The sequence below is a fragment of the Schistocerca gregaria genome, chromosome 4 (genome assembly GCF_023897955.1).
Source record: "Schistocerca gregaria isolate iqSchGreg1 chromosome 4, iqSchGreg1.2, whole genome shotgun sequence".
Classification (NCBI taxonomy): domain Eukaryota; kingdom Metazoa; phylum Arthropoda; class Insecta; order Orthoptera; family Acrididae; genus Schistocerca; species Schistocerca gregaria.
Window position 1 is genome coordinate 397,952,124 of NC_064923.1, and position 22,593 is coordinate 397,974,716.

General features: G+C 40.5%; 1 protein-coding gene across 1 annotated transcript in view; it reads right to left on the minus strand.

The window, feature by feature from the left end:
- LOC126266841 (FAD-dependent oxidoreductase domain-containing protein 1-like) overlaps nt 1–22,593 on the minus strand; it is a 176,409-nt gene that overhangs the window by 72,550 nt on the left and 81,266 nt on the right. Inside the window, exon 5 of the mRNA XM_049971409.1 lies at nt 22,388–22,533. Within this exon, the coding sequence (XP_049827366.1) occupies nt 22,388–22,533 (146 nt within the window). The remainder of the gene's footprint in view (nt 1–22,387; nt 22,534–22,593) is intronic.

Consider the following 22,593-nt stretch of genomic DNA (forward strand, 5'->3'; position numbering starts at 1 on the left):
AGATTTCTTCATTTCTTAACACAGTCTGTGATTTTTATCTAGGTATCTGATATATAGATTATCTAAGGAATACCGTATGAAATAACTAATTGAATGAAGAGAGACAAGGACAGACAGGAGGAACAGGGGAAATGAAGACAGTGAAAAGAAGTTAGACAAAATACAGAACACAAAATTGGAGGAAGTTGGGAGGAATGACATGGAAAATTCTGAAAATTAGATTACACAGGGCATTAAGAAATTCCAATTACAAATTTCCAGCACTTTTAGAGAGGCACAAGTTCATAATATTTTGAACAGAAACCCATGCCCAGAGCATTTCCATACTATGAGAGTTTTAATTTAAGGAATTGAGTTATATGTGATACAGTACAATTATTAGGTAACAATTAAAAAGGAAACATAATGAAACAACCATTTATGACTTAAGCACATTTGTTAGCATTAAGACTCTAGTATTATGACTTTCAGCAGTCTCTGGCTGAAATTGTGGCCTGAGTGAGAAATAATGGTCTGAAATTAAATCTAACAAAGACTCAAATCATTCACTTTACCACAAAACACGCTGTACAGGATATACTAGAAATACCATATGAGGACAATCACTTTACCACCACAAGCTGTAGCAAATTTCTAGGTGTAATGCTGAGCAAGAATTTATTATGGACAGACCATGTAAATGCCATCTGTCACCATCTAAATAGTCTAATATTTGCAATGAATGTTATAAGCAGTATAATAGAAACACCAGTCAAAAAAGTTGTACATCATGCATATTTTGTATCTGTGATTATATATGGTATAATTTTTTGGGGATCAGAAAAACAAACTTACAATGAGTCTTTAGGCTACAGTAAAGAATCATTAGAGCCATGGCAGATGCAGAAAAACAAACAAACATGCAGACCTCTGTTCAAGGTCCCTTGATCTTATGACTATTCCTGGTCTCTATATCTACAAGACAGTTAAGTTTTCTAAACAAAACCCACAACTATTTGAGGATAACCTGTTTAAGCATGATTATGAAACAAGAAACAAATATCAGTATAGGTTACCAAATCATAGGCTAAAACTACTGGAGAAGACACATTACTATATGGGTCTGAGGTTAGGAAATAAAGTCTGTGAAAATTTAAAAATTATGAACCAGAAGAATTTTAAAAAAATACCTTGCAAGTAAATATTATTACAGAGTAGAAGAATTTTTGACTGAATGTCACAAATAACTGTGCTTGATGTTACATTTTATTCTGTCATGCTAAAAAACTACTTTAAGAAATATTTATTCTTAATTTTACTTTATTTAAAACATGATTATTTTAAATCATTTTGTGGTACCTAAAATTACAAAATACCAGTAATTACTCAGTATACTTACAATTAGAAAGTAACTTTAAACTGATGAGTCATCTATGTCTCAATCATCTGATTGTATATGAAACGTTATGTGACAATAAAGTTTCTATTCTATTCTATTCTATTCTATATTATTCTAAAACAAAAAGAAACTCCAGCATATGGTATTTACAAAACATTATTGATATATTACAACAGCAACTCAACATGGTGACCACAAACATAGTTGCAGACTTTGTATCCATGAAGCATGTTCTGGTAAACACTCCCCATCCCACCTGGCATCTCTTCAGTTTCTAATGCAGGAGCCAGAACTCATGCTACCAGATCTTCCTTTGTCTGTAGAAGAGTCACAGCAGGGTGATGTTAAGTGACATCAGGTGACCATCTGACATAGTACACAACATTCTGTCTACCTTATTGAATACCAGGACAAGCAACTCTGATACTTTTCTCTTTCCCTTAGCAGACACTGACAGGTTACACATCTGAACTGAAACTGTCATAGAATGGAAACACTACTTTTCTGAACATGGGTACCTATGCAAAATAATACGTATTCATTTCCCCCTATATGTCCTAGAAGCTTGTAACAGAAATTTCTGAATACTCTGCATTTACTTATATTCCATATACTCACAATGAGGAGAACCTCAAGGATGTAGAACATTTCATAAAACATGTATACACAAAAATAATGCTAATGTTCCTTCCCCTGACTGTAAATAAAATCCTCTTCAAGAATGTAGAATAAGTAAAAAACATCTTAAATATATTTTCATTTAAAAGGGTAACAACAAATTTGTCCGGAACAAGTAAATGTATATATTAAGTTCTGAATACAAAATATATGATAATTACAAGAAAAGCATACTATTTGTCTTGAAAAGTACATGAATAAAAACAAACTAAGAAAAGAAAAACAGAGTATAGTAACTGAAATCAGACATGAAAAGGAGACATGAAAATGACTTGCCAAAAACTATGGAAAGACAAAAACAATGGTGGATGGACAGTGAAGACAACATGGCAGAATGACAAGTCTGGAGACTGAACCAAATCGAGAGCCTAGACTTGGCAATAGCAGGAACAAAACAACGATGAGTACAATGACCAATATGAGAGCACAATCAGAACATGACTGAGAGCACAATCAGAACACGACTGACATCCAGACACTTGCACTGCTGGCTTTATAGCGCAGCTGTGAGTGCTGATATGCTGGTGTATGTGTGTGTGTGGGGGGGGGGGGGGGGCACAGGGGAGTGGGGGCACAAGGAGGTGGGGGAGGGGATTGGAGGTGACCTGCATATAGCACAGATGTGGCAATAGCAGCATTCACAAATTTTAGGAGCGCCATCTAACGCCTGTCGTATGCCCACGCATGTGATGGGCTTTCAAAATTGTCGGACCAGGAGACCAGCAGAGCGCTCATGAAAGATGTAGAAATAATTTAATTAAGAAAATAAAAATTATGGAGACTGGAGAAAATGAAGGTCTATAAGAAGGTAAAGAACAATAGATGAAACATGTGGTGTAATATATGAGTAGTGAATAACCTTACGTCTTCCTAGCCAACAAACAATTGTCACAATATATGAAGGTAGTATGTGTTCCTGAAAGAACAGATACCATTAATGACCGTGCAGCTTCTCTAGAATAAAATGATAATTAAATTGACACTCTAGCTGCAAATAGGCATTGACGTACGTCATTGGGGACTTGCTGAAAATGTGTGCCTCGACTGGAACTCGAATCTGGGATCTCCCCAATGACCTTTGGAAGGTATGTGGTGTACATCTATTGCCTGCTGCATTTGCCCCCACAACTGTTTGTATGACATATGCAACTTATTGTACTTCCCCCACACTTACCTAAATATACCCTTCCTCTTCACTTCTCATCACAGCCTGAAAACACATCCTCCAACTCCTCATTTTGTTTCTCATCTCCCACACATTAAAGTTTAGTTTCAATGTCAATGGTGACTGGTGAGAACCACCGTCTACTTTCCAATTGCTGATACTGCACCACTCCCACTCCATCCACAGTGAAGAGGTGAAATACTGCCATCAATAGGATTCCCTTCATCTTTATCTCTGATGTACAACAGCTGCAGAAGAAGGAGCAACTAATTACTGTCCCTCCCCCTTCAAAATGTGTGATGTCACCTGACATAATTCTCTCACAAACATAGATAAGGAATCCTCAACATAAAAGCTCCAATTATTGTGGCATGCAATAACTTATTCAGTACACACTTTTCAACAAAATGTTTCCAATGGTAGTAACCACACAATACCACACCTTAACTAACAGTGCAATTCAGCCTAACCTCTTAATTACATTACAATGTAACACAAAATAAAATTTTCCTCACTATTTCCTTGACCATAATCCATATAGTATTTTGCACACATGTTGCATAACATCCTTGCATTCACCCTTTTCTCTTTTTCTTTCACCTCTTCTTAGCAGTGGATGCCAATATTTGTGGCAATGATTCTGCAATTTCTTGAAATGATCTTAAGCATTCAACATGAACTATCACTGCCATAGTGGCCAACTGAAGATTGAGAGTGACCAGTGACATCTTGGGAGGTCCCTAGTATCTGATAACAAACTTTTTTTGTTTTACTTTTTGTGGTATATGGACTTTATAACATTACCCACAGCCCTACCGTATACTGCAACAATTTTCCCGTGCATCAACATACCACCTCATGGCATTCCAGGGTCTTGGTCTTTGCCCTCTGTACATGCCTCCACACTTCCCTTAGAGTCTTGCCAAAAATTCTGACTCCCTGTCCCTGCCAATCTTTGGTCTGACCAAATCAGACAATGAAGGTACCATATCTTCCTATCATACACCACCGCATAAGGAGAGAGCTCGGAACCAGTGTGAACCCTGCAAGCTGCTACAACAAATGTTAAGTATGTAACCCAGTCAATATGGTGAGAGTTTACATAAAAACTTAACACACTACCAATAGGACAATGCACATGTTCCATTCTACCATTAATTTGTTGTTGCAGTAGACTATTCTTAATTTTTGAACAAATAGAAAATGACATATTTGTGGCATCAAGTCCAACATGAAATTTGCCCCTTGCTCCGTGGTTAATGTTTCAGGTGCACCAGACTTGAACAACCAGTTGTGACCACAACTTATGCCACCATAATTGCTTGCTGATTGTGAATGGCAATCATTGCCATGTACCATGAGAAATGGCCAATAATTATTAAAAATGAAATCAAACAATGGAAAATCAAGAATGGAATGTACCAATATTCTGAAATTTGTTGAAGCAGTTTACAGGGTTCACACTGGTACTGAGTGAGTTCTCTCCTTATACATCTACATCTACATGACTACTCTGCAATTCACATTTAAGTGCTTGGCAGAGGGTTCATCGAACCACAATCATACTATCTCTCTACTATTCCACTCCCGAACAGCGAGCGGGAAAAACGAACACCTAAACCTTTCTGTTCGAACTCTGATTTCTCTTATTTTATTTTGATGATCATTCCTACCTATGTAGGTTGGGCTCAACAAAATATTTTCGCATTCGGAAGAGAAAGTTGGTGACTGAAATTTCGTAAAAAGGTCTCGCCGCCATGAAAAATGTCTATGCTCTAATGACTTCCATCCCAACTTGTGTATCATATCTGCCACACTCTCTCCCCTATTACGTGATAATACAAAACGAGCTGCCCTTTTTTGCACCCTTTCGATGTCCTCCGTCAATCCCACCTGGTAAGGATCCCACACCGCACAGCAATATTCTAACAGAGGACGAACGAGTGTAGTGGAAGCTGTCTCTTTAGTGGACTTGTTGCATCTTCTAAGTGTCCTGCCAATGAAACGCAACCTTTGGCTCGCCTTCCCGACAATATTATCTGTGTGGTCCTTCCAACTGAAGTTGTTCGTAATTTTAACACCCAGGTACTTAGTTGAATTGACAGCCTTGAGAATTGTACTATTTATCGAGTAATCGAATTCCAATGGATTTCTTTTGGAACTCATGTGGATCATCTCACACTTTTCGTTATTTAGCGTCAACTGCCACCTGACACACCATACAGCAATCTTTTCTAAATCGCTTTGCAACTGATACTGGTCTTCGGATGACCTTACTAGACGGTAAATTACAGCATCATCTGCGAACAGTCTAAGAGAACTGCTCAGATTGTCACCCCAGGTCATTTATATAGATCAGGAACAGTAGAGGTCCCAGGACGCTTCCCTGGGGAACACCTGATATCACTTCAGTTTTACTCGATGATTTGCCGTCTATTACTACGAACTGCGACCTTCCTGATAGGAAATCACGAATCCAGTCGCACAACTGAGACGATACCCCATAGCTCTGCAGCTTGATTAGAAGTCGCTTGTGAGGAACGGTGTCAAAAGCTTTCCGGAAATCTAGAAATACGGAATCAACTTGAGATCCCCTGTGGATAGCGGCCATTACTTCGTGTGAATAAAGAGCTAGCTGCGTTGCACAAGAGCGATGTTTTCTGAAGCCATGCTGATTACGTGTCAATAGATCGTTCCCTTCGAGGTGATTCATAATGTTTGAATACAGTATATGCTCCAAAACCCTACTGCAAACCAACGTCAATGATATAGGTCTGTAGTTAAATGGATTACTCCTACTACCCTTCTTGAACACTGGTGCGACCTGCGCAATTTTCCAATCTGTAGGTACAGATCTATCGGTGAGCGAGCGGTTGTATATGAGTGCTAAGTAGGGAGCTATAGTATCAGCGTAATCTGAAAGGAACCTAATCGCAACCCCTAAGGTATCTACTTCTAAGAAACTCATGCTAGCAGATGTTCGTGTTTCAAATTCTGGAATATTCCATTCGTCTTCCCTGGTGAAGGAATTTCGGAAAACTGCGTTCAATAACTCTGCTTTAGCGGCACAGTCGTCGATAACAGTACCATCGGCACTGCGCAGCGAAGGTATTGACTGCATCTTGCCACTTGTGTACTTTACATACGACCAGAATTTCTTCGGATTTTCTACCAAATTTTGAGACAATGTTTCGTTGTAGAACCTATTAAAGGCATCTCGCATCAAAGTACGTGCCAAATTTCACGCGTCTGTAAATTTTAGCCCATCTTCGGGATTTCGCGTTCTTCTGAACATCGCATGCTTTTTCCGTTGTCTCTGCAACAGGGTTCGGACCTTTTTTGTGTACCACGGAGGATCCGTTCCATCTCTTACCAATTTATGAGGTATGAATATCTCAACTGCTGTTGCTACTATATCTTTGAATTTGAGCCACATCTCGTCTACATTCACATAGTCAGTTCGGAAGGAATGGAAATTGTCTTTTAGGAAGGCTTCTAGTGGCACTTTATCCGCTTTTTTAAATATAATTATTTTGCGTTTGTTTCTGATGGATTTGGAAGAAATGGTATTGAGCCTAGCTACAATGACCTTGTGATCACTAATCCCTGTATCAGTCATGATGCTCTCTATCAGCTCTGGATTGTTTGTGGCTAAGAGGTCAAGTGTGTTTTCGCAACCATTTACAATTCGCGTGGGTTCGTGGACTAACTGCTCGAAATAATTTTTGGAGAAAGCATTTAGGACAATCTCAGAAGAAGTTTTCTGCCTACCACCGGTTTTGAACAAGTATTTTTGCCAACATACCGAGGGTAGGTTGAAGTATCCACCAACTATAACCGTATGAGTGGGGTATTTATTTGTTACGAGACTCAAACTTTCTCTGAACTGTTCCGCAACTGTATCATCGGAGTCTGGGGGTCGGTAAAAGGAGCCAATTATTAACTTACTTTGGCTGTTAAGTATAACCTCCACCCACACCAATTCGCACGGAGTATCTACTTCAACTTCACTACAAGATAAACCACTACTGACAGACACAAACACTCCACCACCAATTCTGCCTAATCTATCTTTCCTTAACACCGTCTGAGACTTCGTAAAAATTTCTGCAGAACTTATTTCAGGCTTTAGCCAGCTTTCTGTACCTATAACAATATCAGCTTCTGTGCTTTCTATTAGCGCTTGAAGCTCAGGGACTTTTCCAGCGCAACTACAACAGTTTACAACTATAATTCCGACTGTTCCTTGATCCAAGCACGTCCTGTAATTGCCAAGCACCCTTTAACATTGCAGCCCATCCCGCACTTTCCCGAGGCCTTCTAACCTAAAAAACCGCCCAGTCCACGCCACACAGCCTCCGCTACCCGTGTAGCCGCCAGCTGAGTGTAGTGAACTCCTGACCTATTCAGAGGAACCCGAAACCCCACCACCCTATGGCGCAAGTCAAGGAATCTGCAGCCAATACGGTCGCAAAACCGTCTGAGCCTCTGATTCAGACCCTCCACCCGGCTCTGCACCAAATGTCCGCAGTCGGTTCTGTCAACGATGCTGCAGATGGTGAGCTCTGCCTTCATCTCATAAGCAAGACCTGCAGCCTTCACCAAATCAGATAGCCGCTGGAATCCAGAGAGAATTTCCTCAGATCCAAAGCGACACACTTCATTAGTGCCGACATGTGCCACCACCTGCAGCTGGCTGCACCCTGTGCTCTTCATGGCATCCGGAAGGACCCTTTCCACATCAGGAATGACTCCTCGCAGAATGCACACGGAGTGCACACTGGATTTCTTCCCCTCCTTAGCCGCCGTATCCCTAAGGGGCCCCATTATGCGCCTAACATTGGAGCTCCCAACTACCAGTAAGCCCACCCTCTGCGATTGCCCGGACCTTGAAGGCTGAGAATGATCTTCTGAAACAGGGCAGGCAGCTGCATCTGGCTCAGCCAGAGACAGTGCCTGAAACCGGTTTGCCAGACGCACCGGGGAGGCTTTCTGATCAGCCTCCGGGGACGCCTTTCGCTGCCTGCCACGCTTTGGAACGACCTCCCAATCAACCACAGGCGAGGGCTCAGCCCCACTGCGGGCAGCAACCGGGGCAACCACAGCGGCAGACCGATCTTGGGACAGACGGGACGAGGTTGACATCCCCGTGATACCCAAGTCCGGCTCCCCACAGTGGTGCCCATTGGCAACAGCCTCAAGCTGCGCGACCGAAGTCAGCGCCGATTTCAGCTGTGAGCAAAGGGATGCCAAGTCAGCCCTCATCCGAACACATCAATCGCAGTCCCTGTCCATTCTAATCGATGTTTAACAACAGTTACCGAAACACGAGTCCGTGCCTAGATAACGCAAGCGAAACACGCAAAGAATGTATCAACTAACCTGTACAAATGCCTAACGACTGCGCTACAATCTGCTGAATCTATGATTACAGTAACTAAAACTCGAAATTGCACATCCTATACGAAACTCACACGCAATTTAAATAAGAATCTATGAAGTAAACACTAAAGCACGATGCTACAACTGTCAAATAATATAATACGCCCGAAATATATGAATTAAACAATGCAAGTACCCAAAAACAAGCAAAGAAATTAATTAAACTATCTAACAAATAAGTAAGCTAGGGTTATACGACTTGCTGCTGCAGCTGCTTATCCAAGGGCGGCAGGGAGCACAATGGTGTGTGAGAGGAAGACACCATCACTGTCTGAGTGTAGCTCCAGCTGCCTGAGACTGCACTCATGTGTGTGTGTGTGGGGGGGGTCTAATTTTGACAAAGGCGTTACTGGACAAAAGCAGTCTTTTTGTTGTGACTAGCTGCTACTCATAACCTCTGCATATGGTGAGTAGCAAGTTTCCTTTTCACAGTATAATTAAAACTGAAATGATCTCCCCTTGTCTGTTGAAATGGAACTATGATATCCATCCCTATCATTTAAAATGGTTTAGTAATCTCTGGTAACCTTTGAAATGAGACTTGCTTATGGTGCATGTCTGTTCAATCTTTTATGTATTTGCCTGCATCTTTCTTCCACCCCTTCCAGTAGCATTCCACTACACTGTGGTTCAAAGCCCTGTAACCTCCAGGGCCAGATACCATGTGGTGGTGCATTTCCTTTAACACTTCTTCCTAGAGCTTAGCCAACATCATCATGTGCAACACCAACTTAGTTGACTTACAGAACAGGCTATCACATATGCTCAACTGCAGTTGTGTCAAGTACAGCTTGCAGTCAGTGACAGCAGCTTGCACTGCTTGCCACTGAGCAAGGCTGTGACCTAGTGCCTGTACTAGTATTACCTTCCCACTCAACCCATCTGTGCTTCCATGCTTCTTCCCTGCCTTCTGCACAACTTCATAATCAAACTCACTCAGTCTCAAAGCCCAACTTATGAATTGTGAACCTGCCAGAAGCATCTTTAAACCATAATAACCACTGTAGAGCTGGATGATCAGTTACTATCTTTAATTTCTTCCCATACAAATACCATCAAAAATATATAATTGCATGCATCAAGTTGACATTTCTTTTCTGTTGTGGAACAGTTCCTTTACAACTTATTTAGCTGTTGCAAAGTGTAAACCATAGGATGCTCCTCATCGTCTACCACCTGACTTAAAACAAATCTCAATGCCTGGTTCTAAGCATCACATGACAACACAAACTCCATTTGATAGCATGGGAAAATTAACCTAGCTTGATGTCAAAGCTTTTTTTAATCACTCGAATGTGGCTTGACACTCCTTCATCCACTTGAATTTCTCATCATTTTTCAATAGTTGTGTTAGCAGTCCTGCAACATCTGCAAACCCCTTTAAAAATTTCCTATAACAGTTGGTGTGAGCCTCAAAAGCAATTGCAGCTCCTTACTGTTCTTAGGAACTGGAAAATCTCGTATTGGTTGTATTGGAGAAAAAAAAAAAAAAAAGGGCCAATGTTTCAGTGTCCCAGTACTGATTAAGACCTTGCACACACTTCTTAAATCCATGGTGGAGTTATTGATGGTGTCTGTGATATTGGGTATCAGGTACACGTCTGTTATTGTTTTACTATTAAGATATCTGTAGTGAGAGACGGTTCTATATTTTTTTGGAACTGCCTACCACCTTCTTGGGTATGACCATGATGGCAGCTCCTGATGAACCAGTGCTCTCCTCTATTATTCCCCTGGCTACCTTCTGGTAAATGAAATCCTCCATAACTGGATGTAAATCCCAAGGTACGTGAAATAAGGCAACTGAATAGATAAAAAATCTACTCACCAACGGGTGGCAGGAGATCACATGTATAAAAAAAAAAGGTTCTACTTATGCAACCTTTCGGAGCCAGTGGTTCCTTCTTTTGGCAGAAATCCATTGGCTCTGAAAACTTGCATAAGTAAAATCTTTTATTTATACGTATATTCTCCTGTCACCACTTTGTAGGTAGAATTTTTAATCCACTCAGCTACATTTTATTGACAAAAATTGATTCTTTTTGAGGTATATGATATGGTTTTTGGTATACCAGTGCTTCATCCCTCTTGGGATTTGCTGTTGCACCACAGATGTTGCCAGGAATGGATCATGAGCAAAAAATGAACACTTGAACTCTAATAGCAATTTCTCTACCTCCAACATTTCTATTCCTTTAAAATGCTCTATATTCCTATGTAATGCAGTTTTATCAGAGGCTCCATGTGACACATTTGATGTGTCCCAATCATCCTCCTCTAGGATATGTAAATTAGCTGGTAACAGTCCCTTTATCAGCTTTACCTCATCAGCACCAGCATTATCTTAATTCATGGGTACCACTCTCCCACAATCTCTGTCCTGCTCATATACATTGCTTCTTCTTACAGAACAATGTGACATTTTGAGAGGTGACTGATGACCTCAGAACTTAAGTCGCATAGTGCTCAGAGCCATTTGATGTTTCCAGTACATTGTTTTAGTGGCTCTATTACACATGGCATATCAGCAGCCAACTCTGGTTCTACATTAACCCACAGCAACTTCCCAGTGTCGACCAGCACAGTATCATGTGAATCAGTTTCACAGTTTAGCCAGTTTGCATCTCAAGAGAGATAAATCTAGTGACAGTGTTTCACTGGCAACAGTTTCCCCTAGCTGGAAAGTTGTCTCTCTAAAGTTCCACCATACCCCTTGAAGGCCAATTTTGTCATCATGTTCTAATGGAAAGTTTAACACCAGGATCACTTGCATGAGGCACTACTTCCGTATAATGCTTAAACTGAACTACCTCAGCCTGAAAATTTAAAAACATTGAACCAATGACTTCACATCACTGCACCTATAGCACAGTGAGTTAAATCACTTCTAAGCTATGAGGTCCAGACTTGCCACTCACACATATGCCCCTGGGGCCAACAAAAATGTATGTTTGCTGCCTCTCGTGATTCCCACTATACCACATTCTGTCTCTCCATATATATAAGTAGTACAAAATTTAACAGAATGCTATTATGCAACAGTCTCCCCAAGATCATTATGAACTGTCTGATACCACCTTTTTTATATGCATCCGTGTATTTATCATACAATGCAGTGCTTCGTAGGGCCTTTTTATGTTTATTTTTACAGCTATCATTCAGTTCATTTTGCCCAAAAACCTATTCTTCTTTGTAAATACATGTAGAATATTCTCGAATGATGTACATTCTTGTGATTGGTAATACATTGTTGTCATTAACGAACATATGTACATATGCCAAATTAAATATCAGATCATGAAAGTGATGTAATAAATGTTTAGCAACAAATATTAAGAGGCTGTGGAAATGTTAGCATAAATCACTAATGCCTTTAATTGCAATTTGTAATTTTGCTAACACAAAAACCTTGTTATGATTCAAATGAAAATAACAATCATTATCCAGTGATGTAATTTCACTTATTATCAATTTTTATGAAAATCATTGTAATTTATGATGCTTGTAAATTATGCAGATATTTATCACTTGCTAGTTACACCACCCAAATTTACAAAATTCCAGTATTTGAGAAAACATGTGTATTTTATTTATATAATCTGGCGAAGCACAATGTGTATACTTCGAACAAATGTTAGCAATAAAATCCATACAGTCACTAATAACAAAATTAAAGTAAAATCAAAATAATTGTTGAAATCGGAGTGTGAATTAATTTTCACACCTAAAACCAAGATGACAATAAAAATATTATGTTATTTGACATTATATTGTATAACCTGTACAAATGTAACAGCAGTTAGTGTGGATGAATTTGTTTTAAATTGTAAGTTACATTTTGTAATAAATTAACAATGTTAGCAATTGTTAAAATTGTATTTAAAGCAGTGCAGGAGGCTGTGGGGGCAGTCAATCAAGTTTTGTTTACTTCAGGAGTCAGTGCAGTTCAGTTCGGTTTAGCTCAGTCTCATCCTGTTGTTTTGCACTAATGTCAGTTCTGTCAATCAGCTGACGTCAATAAATAATTTGTCAAGATTGAAATTTTTGTGATGGTCTCCTTATTCATAGCATCCACAACATCGATGAACCCCAAGCCAATGCAAGTTAAGAAGTAACATTTAAAAATCGTTGCAATGCCACTTAGACTTTAATTTCTATCTAATGTTTAATACCTGTCCCCTTCCCCCCCTAGTTTATCCCCACTATAACTCCTGCAATGTCATTAAGGGTGTCCACCCATATTGTGGAAAACTTCTGACACTGTCTGTGGACTTGCCCTGACTGTCCACATCTATAAAATCTTACATTAGCAGAAAACACCCCTTATTTATGTGCACCCATTTTGTCATGTCAATTTCTTCAAACACTGTAGCCAACCTGACAGCAGCAAACAGGCCTTTTGGGCTTTTGGGGTACCTGTATGAACCCTTCTCGACATACTGAGTGATAAGCACCGGAGGCAGGAATCTAGTGCCCTGCATTCCTGTTCTTGATGTATAACCCTAACTGCCTTATCACTGTCCCCAACTCACTCATCTATACATTAATTTTGCATATCCTACTTGTAAAACTTTCTACTTTCTCACCATTTCTCTTTGTAAAACAACATATTTATTCACAGAAAAACCTCGTGTTACTTTGGTTCTTATATAGTGTAGCATGAAGCCTTGTTTCAGCTGATCAAACTTTTGTGCGTTTCTTAGTCCCTCCAAACATCTCTGTTATAACTCAGAGTTGAACAAATATATTTCAAGGAAGACGCAATAATGAAAGTCACAGATCAAGTAAACAGAGTAAGATGTGTGTACACTTTAACAGTCAAATCATAACTGGGTCCAAGTCTGGCGGCCGCTGGCTGGCTGGCTGCTTAGGTGGTGCTGCTGCTGCATGGCTGTCAGACAGCGCCACATGTAGAGAATGTGTGTAACTGTGTGGCGGAACTTTGAAAGATCGACGAGTCATAACACTTTTTCCCCCTTTGATTTTTTGCACAGGTCTTGATGGATGTGGCCTGTAGACTGCTTACATCCATAGGTGTTTGACTGGCTGTAAAGTCTCGAGTAGGAGGCTTCCCATACAGACGGAAGTGTCCCTGATGATTACGGGTCGAGATGACAGGAGATGTGAGGGTCAAATCTGCGGGGGCCCCATGCACCAATCTGCCCATTGCGGCAAATCTGAATGTTATAACAGGAGACATGGGCGATGTGGCTGCATCTGTAGGAGAAGGAAGTGAGTAGAGTTGGTGCGACAGATATGGTCATCAGGTTCCTGCATGGGCACATCTCCTGGTGGCGTCAGTTCTTGTGCTGGCACCTATACGATGGTGAGAGGACTGCATTGTGAATAATGAGAGAGTCCAGTATCCCGAGAATCAGGTGGAGCTGAAGGTGGTGTAGCTGCATCCAAAACAGGTGTTGCCGGCACACGAGGGTGAAGCTGGTCCAAATGACGCACTACAACACCCGTGTCTGTCTGGATTTCATACAGGCGTCAGCCACGGTGTCGTAAGAAGCAGCCAGGACTCCATTTTGGCCCCCTGCCATATCCCCGTACTCATACAAGGTCGTCAGTGGTGAACCGGCCAAGTGAAGGCAGCCGTGGCCATGAGGTGGAAGGCTGCGGAAGATGAAGTAGCGTGAGGGGCTGTCGGCCATGTAAGAGCTCAGCCGGGCTGTGGTCGCCCATGGTGGTGAAACGGTAAGAAGCCAGAAATTGGAGAAGCGCATCATCAGCAGCAGAAGAAGTCAGCAGTTTCCTCATCTGAGCCTTAAATGTGCAGACCAGTCGTTCACCCTCACCGTTTGACTGTGGATGGAATGGAGGGCCATGACATGCATGACTCAGTGATGGGCACAAAAATCCGCAAAAACGGAAGAGGCAAATTGCGGACCATTATCAGTAACAAGAGTAGAGGGAAGGCCTCCCAAAGAGAAAATGCGAGCTACAGCATTGGTGGTTGCCGCATTGGTAGGCGACGTGCAACAGACAATGAAAGGAAAGTTAGAGCAGGCGTCAATAACGAGAAGCCAATAAGTACCTAAAAAAGGTCCTGCGAAGTCAGCATGAATACGCTCCCAGGACTTCTCAGGCAAAGGCCATGGTAACAATGATGACTTTGGGGCAGCGGCCTGTGACATCCAAGGACCGCAGGCAGCGACGATGTGTGAGATTTCAGAGTCAATGCCAGGCCAGTACACATGACAGCACGCCAGAGATTTTGTGCGATAGACACCCCAGCGCCCTTGGTGAAGGAGGCACAAGACTGAAGCGTGCAAAGACGCAGGTACCACAACAAACGGCTAAGCATTTTCAATGGAAAGGAAATAACACTAGGGATAGCTGTGTGGCGGTAACGCAAAGTGTAGTAGATCCGCAATGGATCAGAAGTCTTAGCGGACAGATAATCTGGCCAACCCTTCTGAATACAGCATAAAACCAGGGAGGGGGTAGGGTCAGAATCCGTAGCAGCCGTGAGCTGGTCCCCAGTGATGGGGAACCCATCCACAACCCGCTGATTGGCAGCATCCAGGTGGAAACACAAAACTTTGTCCCTATCGAATGCCAGATTTGGACCCATGGGAAGGTGAGACAATGCAACAGTTTGCTGAAGAGGATGAATACCATCGCGAGTGAGTTGAAACCCCAAGTATGTGGTAGATGCCTGAAAATCTTTTGATTTCTGAAGATTACACTTAAGACCGGCAGTCTGTAAGACATGAAAAAGTGTGCAGAGATTTTGAAGATGTTCTTCAGTGGTGGAGCCAGTGACAACAATGTCGTCCTCGTAATTTATACACCCAGGGACAGTAAGCAATAATTGTTCCAAGAATCGCTGAAAGAGTGCAGGGGCACTGGCAACCTCGAATGGTAATCGTTGGTACTGATAGAGGCCGAAAGGCATGTTAAGGACCAGAAACTGGGAAGCAGCGTCAAGAGGAAGTTGATGATAAGCTTCTAACAGGTCAAGTTTAGAAAAATACTGGCCTCCAGCAAGTTTAGTGAACAATTCTTTAGGTCGAGGCATAGGGTAAGTGTTGATAAGGCATTGAGCATTGACAGTGGCTTTCAAATCGCCACAGAGATGAATATCACCATTTGGCTTAGCGACGACGACAGGAGAGGACCACTCACTGGAAGTGACAGGAAGCAAGACCCCTGAAGCAGTGAGACACTCCAGCTCCCATTTGACCTGATCACGAAGGGCCACAGGAATAGGCTGAGCCTAAAAAAACATAGGCCGAGCAGAGGATTTGAGTGTGATATGTGCTTCAAAGTCGTTTGCAGGAGAAAAAAGGTACTAAAATGTCGTCAACAAGGAATCCAATTGAGCATAAGGAATAGCATCAGAGATGAGATTGACAGAGTCATCTATGGAGAACCCAAAAACGTGAAAGGCATCGAAACCTAAAAGATTCTCTGTGTTACTATGTCAACCACAAATATGGGAACAGTGCAAATGACAGATTTGTAAGATACCTAAGCATCAAATTGTCCCAAGAGAGAAATCTTCTGTTTATTGTAAGCCCATAATTGCCTAGTGACAAGTGACAGAATTGGAGAACCCAACTGAAAATACGTCTGAGAATTGATGATAGTGGCAGCAGGCCCAGTATCCACCTGCCACCTGCATGCGAACATCTTGACCAAGTATTTGGACAGTGAGGAATAACTTTCCTGACAGGGAAGAAGTACAATTGATATACAACACAGAATCAGAAGCAGCATCATGTTCGTGAACATCATGCATTCGGTCGGATTAGCAAATGGAGGATACAGACCCTATTTTTTTGCATTTGTGATACATGGCCCAACATTGTGGACAATCTTCTCGTGAATGTTTCGTAAAACACTGGGGACATGAAGGAAGTTGCCATGGGTTTTGCTGCAGTTTCTTAGAGGTTTGTTTATGGTTAGGCCGAGGCTGCACTTGGGAGCATACTGCGGCCACATCGGCCGGCGGGGACACGCCACATGCCTCGTCAACATTGCACAGAGGTTGTATTTCCCTTACGTCACCCCATGCCTCTATTGTGCTCAAGCAGTGCGAGAAATTTCCAAAGACTGAGCGATGGATAGGACTTCATCTAGAGTCAGATTTGCCAACTAAAGGGCACATTGGTCAACTTCTTTGTTGGGCGCCAATCGGATAATAGCATCCTGTACCATGGAATCAGCGTAGCATTCTTTGCGAACTTCAGTAACAAATTGACATTTTCTACTGAGGCCGTGTCATTCAGCAGCCCAAATGCGATAGGACTGATTCAGTTGTTTGTGACAACGATAAAAGGCAACACAAGAGGCTATCACATGTGTTTGCTTTTGAAAATAGATGGACAGAAGTGAGGACATTTCAGCAAAGGACAAAGACACAGGATCTTTCAAAGGGGCCAATTGCGACAACAACTGATACATTTGATGTGAAATCCATGAAAGGAACAGAGACTTACATGTTTGTTCGTCCATGACATGAAATGCCCAGAACCGCTGTCAAAGACGTTTTTCGTAATCAGACCAGTCTTCTGCCGTCTCATCGCAAGGAGGAAAAGTAGATAGAGACAACGAAGAGAGACGCCCCACATTTGATGGCGAGATGAAATCACGAATTGTATTTGTGAGAAGCATTTGCTGTTCTACGAGACCTTGCAATAGTTGTTCTAAAGTAGCCATGGAAATATGTGGGTCAACGATGGAAAAGAAAAATCACTACCTCGTTGCCAATTGTTATAACTTCAAGTTGAACAAATATATTTCAAGGAAGACGCAATACATGAAAGTCACAGATAAAGTAAACAGAGTAAGACATGTGTACACTTTAACAGTCAAATCATAACTGAGTCCAAGTCTAGCGGCTGCTGGCTGGCTGGCCACTTAGGTGGCGCTGCTGCTGCTAGGCTGGCAGACAGCGCCGCATATAGAGGACGTGCGTAACTGCGCAGCGGCACTTTGAAAGATCGACGAGTCACAACAATCTCACAATGGTTTTGTTTCTCCCATCAACCATAAACTTGTTATTTGCAGTAACGTCTGGCCATTCTCCAATGTTTGCTGATGATTCCAAGTAACTCAAGAAAACACATCCTTAGCTGAATTTACAGAAAAGGGAGTGACTAAAATGGCAGTGGCTGGATATAACCAAGAACTATGTTATTTAATTAATGCTAACTGATCACCCTTTCCCATAATTTGGTACAGTAATACCATCCTATCCACTCTTAACTGTGCTATCTCATTAAGTAAACACTGCAGCTCCTCCCACTGGGCAAAGCCCCATGTCGCAGACTGTCACTGAGGAAACTTTATCCCCAGTACACAACTAAGTATTACACATTATCAATCAATAATAGCTCAAATACTCACAATTATAAAACATTAATTTATACTCTACATCTCATCGTGAGACATCTCGATTCAGTATTTTACCTAGCCATAAGCCATTAACAGTGACAAGTAAAATACACTACCGCCACTGACTTGGCACACGGTGCTGTATACCATAGCAAATTACTTTGGGAACACCTTATCATGTGTAAATGATATTCTCTGTATTAACCCAACACTGTGACATTTCAGATGGTCAACTCCTGCATCTGTATATTAGGGGGTAGGCTGTGCCACCCTGGTATCATTCTGCTCCCTTCAAGGTAGGAGTCTGCCTGCTGTAGAAGTGAATCTAGAGGTCATCCACCAGTAGGAAGGTGCAAAGTCCTGGGAGGAGGACTTGGTGCTAGAAGAGAGTGCAGTGGTGGTGGAGGCACAGACTCACAGTGAGTGCTTGCTGACCCACATAGGTCCACTGCCCAGTGTAGTCCTCATGCAGTAGAGACTACCAGACTGCAAATGTCTCTGCTAAAATTGACAGGTGTTTATACTGGTTGAAAGCTTATTTGTTATGCCAATGAACTGTTCCCAGTCATGTATGGAACAACAGATCTGTAACTCAATGGTGTAGAAGCCATTTGGCATGTCCATCAATACCCCTGTCTTTCTTCTGTGTTGATGTAATTGTGGTGCTTGGTCTTGCTCAGCTCATAACGCATAAACAGCCCGGTCACTCCAACTGGTATACCAGTACCATGGCACCTGCCGAATGGTTATGGCTTCCACAATTACTGTGGCTGAGCCACTACTTTCCACTGTAATGTCCAAATTACAACTGCTTGACAAACTTGAGAGAAACAAGTGAACATTGAGTCTTGAATGCAAAATATAACATTATTATAAGAAAAGAGTGCTATTCACTTTAAGGCTGAAGTAAATAATAATAAACTAGAAAAAGAAGAAGAGCACTCAAGAAAGATGTTGAAATAATTAATAAATAAATAATTTAATTAAGTATACAAAAAGCATATAGATTGAGAAAAATGGAGAACTATAAGAACGTGAAGATTAAAAGAATGAAAGATGTTGGGCACCTAAACTGCCAAGTTCAGGAGATGGCAAGTTTGTTGTATACAGAACTAAAAATGTTACTAGGTGCTCAAAGGCAACCACAGTTGCTTGGATGTAGGGACCTAAAGGAATAAAGCTATTACAAGTGACTAAGAGTTGCCTACATCTACAGTTTACAAAGTAACCAAACAAAAATAGTGCTGTATTAAATGAATTAAAAATGCCAGTGAATAATGGGCATGATAAATATTTACAAAAATGTTTCTTCCACAGATCCTAAAGGAAATGGTCCTTGTTGATGTGGAATAAGCCAAAAAAGCCTTAAACAATTTTTTAAGAGGTAATGACAAACTTTACAGAAACAAGTAAACATTGAGTCTTGAATGCAAAATATAACATTATTACATGAAAAGAGTGCTACTCATGTTAAAGGTGAAGTAAATAAAAATAAACTAGTAAAAGAAAGAGAGGGCACTCAGGAAAGATGTTGAAATAATAAATAAATAATTTAGATAAAAAGCAGTTAGATTTAGAAAAAATGGAGACTAATAAGGAGGTGAAGAATTAAAAGATGAAAGATTTCACTCAGGCAGAGTTATCTGCAGCCCTGAGCCTATATAGTTGACAAATGATGGTTGCAATAGTTGAAAGCATTTAGTAGTTTAAAACTTAAGAATAAAAAGCTTTTGTTTGGGGGGGGGGGGGGGGGGGAATTAGTATTCTGTGTGTAATTCTTCTATGGATGGATGCCACATGTCTTCAATGTGGGACAATGATCATAGTATTGCCATGAGATGTGATACCTGCATGGGACCTCCATGACTTTGCTCCCAGTCTGGAGTAGCAAGGTTCACCACCCAGTAAGGAACATGCCACAACAATGTTGTATGAGTTCATAGCTGAACTGAAGACCTTTAGAGAACTGTTTAAAATGTCATTAGTCTAATGTATGATCTGAAACTGTATGTACAACTGGTGTACCTTGTTACTGATGTTGTAATACAGTAAGTTAATGTACAAGGGGATACGTTATAAGCAGCTGTCAAATGAAAAAGTATTCTGTATTCCTATGTAGAAAGTTAAAAACTGTTTAGTTCATTAAATTCCAGCACCAGGACAACTGCAGCAATAATGAGGTCGATCAAGGTGCTCGAGTACAGTCCTTGTAGAAAGTTTAATTACATGTGCAGCACTTCAGAACTCCATGATAATGACAAATTTGAATGCAAACACACATATATTTAAAGGGAAACATTGCAAAGAGCTCTGCTGAAATTGTCACTCATGTTAAGTAATACCATGGCCTTACAATTTTATGTATAACATTCTTGCGAGCAAAGATGGATATACATTCAATAGTTAAGCAGATGTATCCACTCATTGTGCTTTTTTTTCACTACTAAATACTTTGTACTCAATGTAAGTGCTAGTATGCCATCATAATAACCAAAGAAGTAAATAACAAATTTTTATGGAATCAATATGTTTGGTTAAATAGCATTTTTCAGTGATGAAAAAGGAATGAGATGAAACTGCAAACACATGAGAAATAATTTAGCAGTCAGAATAAATGGACCAAGATGAAATGGAATGAACTTAAATGTCACGTTTAATTACTCACTTTACAGAGTGTTCTGGCAACTCACACAATTATCCCATACAACAAGGAGTAAAACTAGATACATACACAACTAGTCTTGTTTGCTAATTTTTACACTGCAACTTATTCAATGTGCACAGGTAAGTGAAGAGCATTTGTCTGTCAGCTTATGAAAAGCTTTCTCCGTTGTTGTTTGATATCTATCCAGAGCCAGGGGATTCTGTGTTCAATAGTTTGCGCTTAATCTTTTTTACAGTTATAATATTTATCTTTGTGTTATTGGAATGAAATCAGGCCCTTGGTCAATATCTCACTGAAAACTGGTGCAAAATAACAAACAAGCAGAATAGACAATTTTTAGATTGATGACCATAAAAAGAAAATTGATCACTAGACTCATAGAAGAAATTATTTAATTGCAGATCAATGAAACATACAGTTATAAAGTGGAACTTTCTAGAATCAAGCACTCACTGGGTCAGAATATCAGAGAATTAGCTTAACATTTTAATGGCCATGATATGAATTAGCATATTTTAGGTCTGGAATACAAGATTGTATGTGAATTATTTACACTGTAGTGTCTACTGAATTAGATCAAATATGCACTACTAGTGATGCTGTGTCCTCCAGGGATACACGAGACAAATATACACTGCTGAACATGAGGTTGTCTGCAACTCAGGCAGCACTAAGTTAAGGCTAACGTCCAAAGAGGGCACCATGCAGCAAGGACTATTTTATGCTTACTCCATATGCTACTCGAATAGTTCCTAAGTGAATGTCTGTCCACCAAATGTGGATGTAAGTGGACACATGGGGCCTCTCAGTCAGTATTCATCCTGTATGAACATCAGTACCAACAGTACCTCATCTGGATGGTATCTATAGCCACTGATAAGAAGAGTCAAACTGGGAATTTTATAAGTGATCGTAGTTATCATTCATTGGATTCAGGCCAGTACAACAGTTAAAGCCAGATTAGTGCAAGTGAACAAAAAGCTATTACCATGCAACATCATCATACTGAAGTTAAGTAGTGTAATACTTATTTCAATAAGTTATTGAATTTTTTTGCTAACGTATGTTGCCATATGGTTTTGTTTAGTTGTTGCCTGACCCTATTTGGCCCTGAGACAAGGCTGTATAGTTATTGCATGCAAGCAAACCACCCCATAAGAGCAATTACTTTTGGTGGTAGGGATTCTCTTCCTGCCATCTATTTATGACTGACACCAAGTGTATTTGGTAAATACAACAGATGAGATAAAAATTAAAACTGGCTATTATTACAGAGATCATAGGGTTGCTGTGCAGTCATAATATTAGAAAAGTTAAACTAAGACAGAAAAAAGCATTTCCTGTGTATGGAATTTACAGAAACCTGACAATTAGAACAAGTAAATTCTTTAAAGAAATGTGCCATAGGTTCAATTCAATCATTCAAGCAGTGAATGAAACTGATTTAGAAAATGTGTGGAAAGCTCAATGTAGATGTGTAAGACACAATACAGTCTATCAATTCCTTGAAAATACAGATACTAAAGAGCACCAAAAAGTTAAACTTCAAAAACAGAATTATTATTTCCCTAAGATGGACTGTGCATATGGAAGGTAACACTTACTACAGTAACTAAAGAAACAAAAATCATTAAATCCATGTTGTCTTTCTTATACATTTACAAAGAAGTGGTATACTAATAGCAAATGTGTTCATAAGTAAAATACATACCGTGGTTCAACAGGCAAAGGAGTCTTAAGGTACCCAGGGCCTCTACCTATTCTAGCCATTTCAGCTACTTTTCTTGAATTTGCGCCAGCAGCTATCACTGCACTCTCAAACTTAATGGGTCTAACTTCACCATCTTCTGCTTTTACCTGTAATTAAAACAAAAAATGTAGCAACAACATATAAAAAGACATTTACGGAACTAAAAA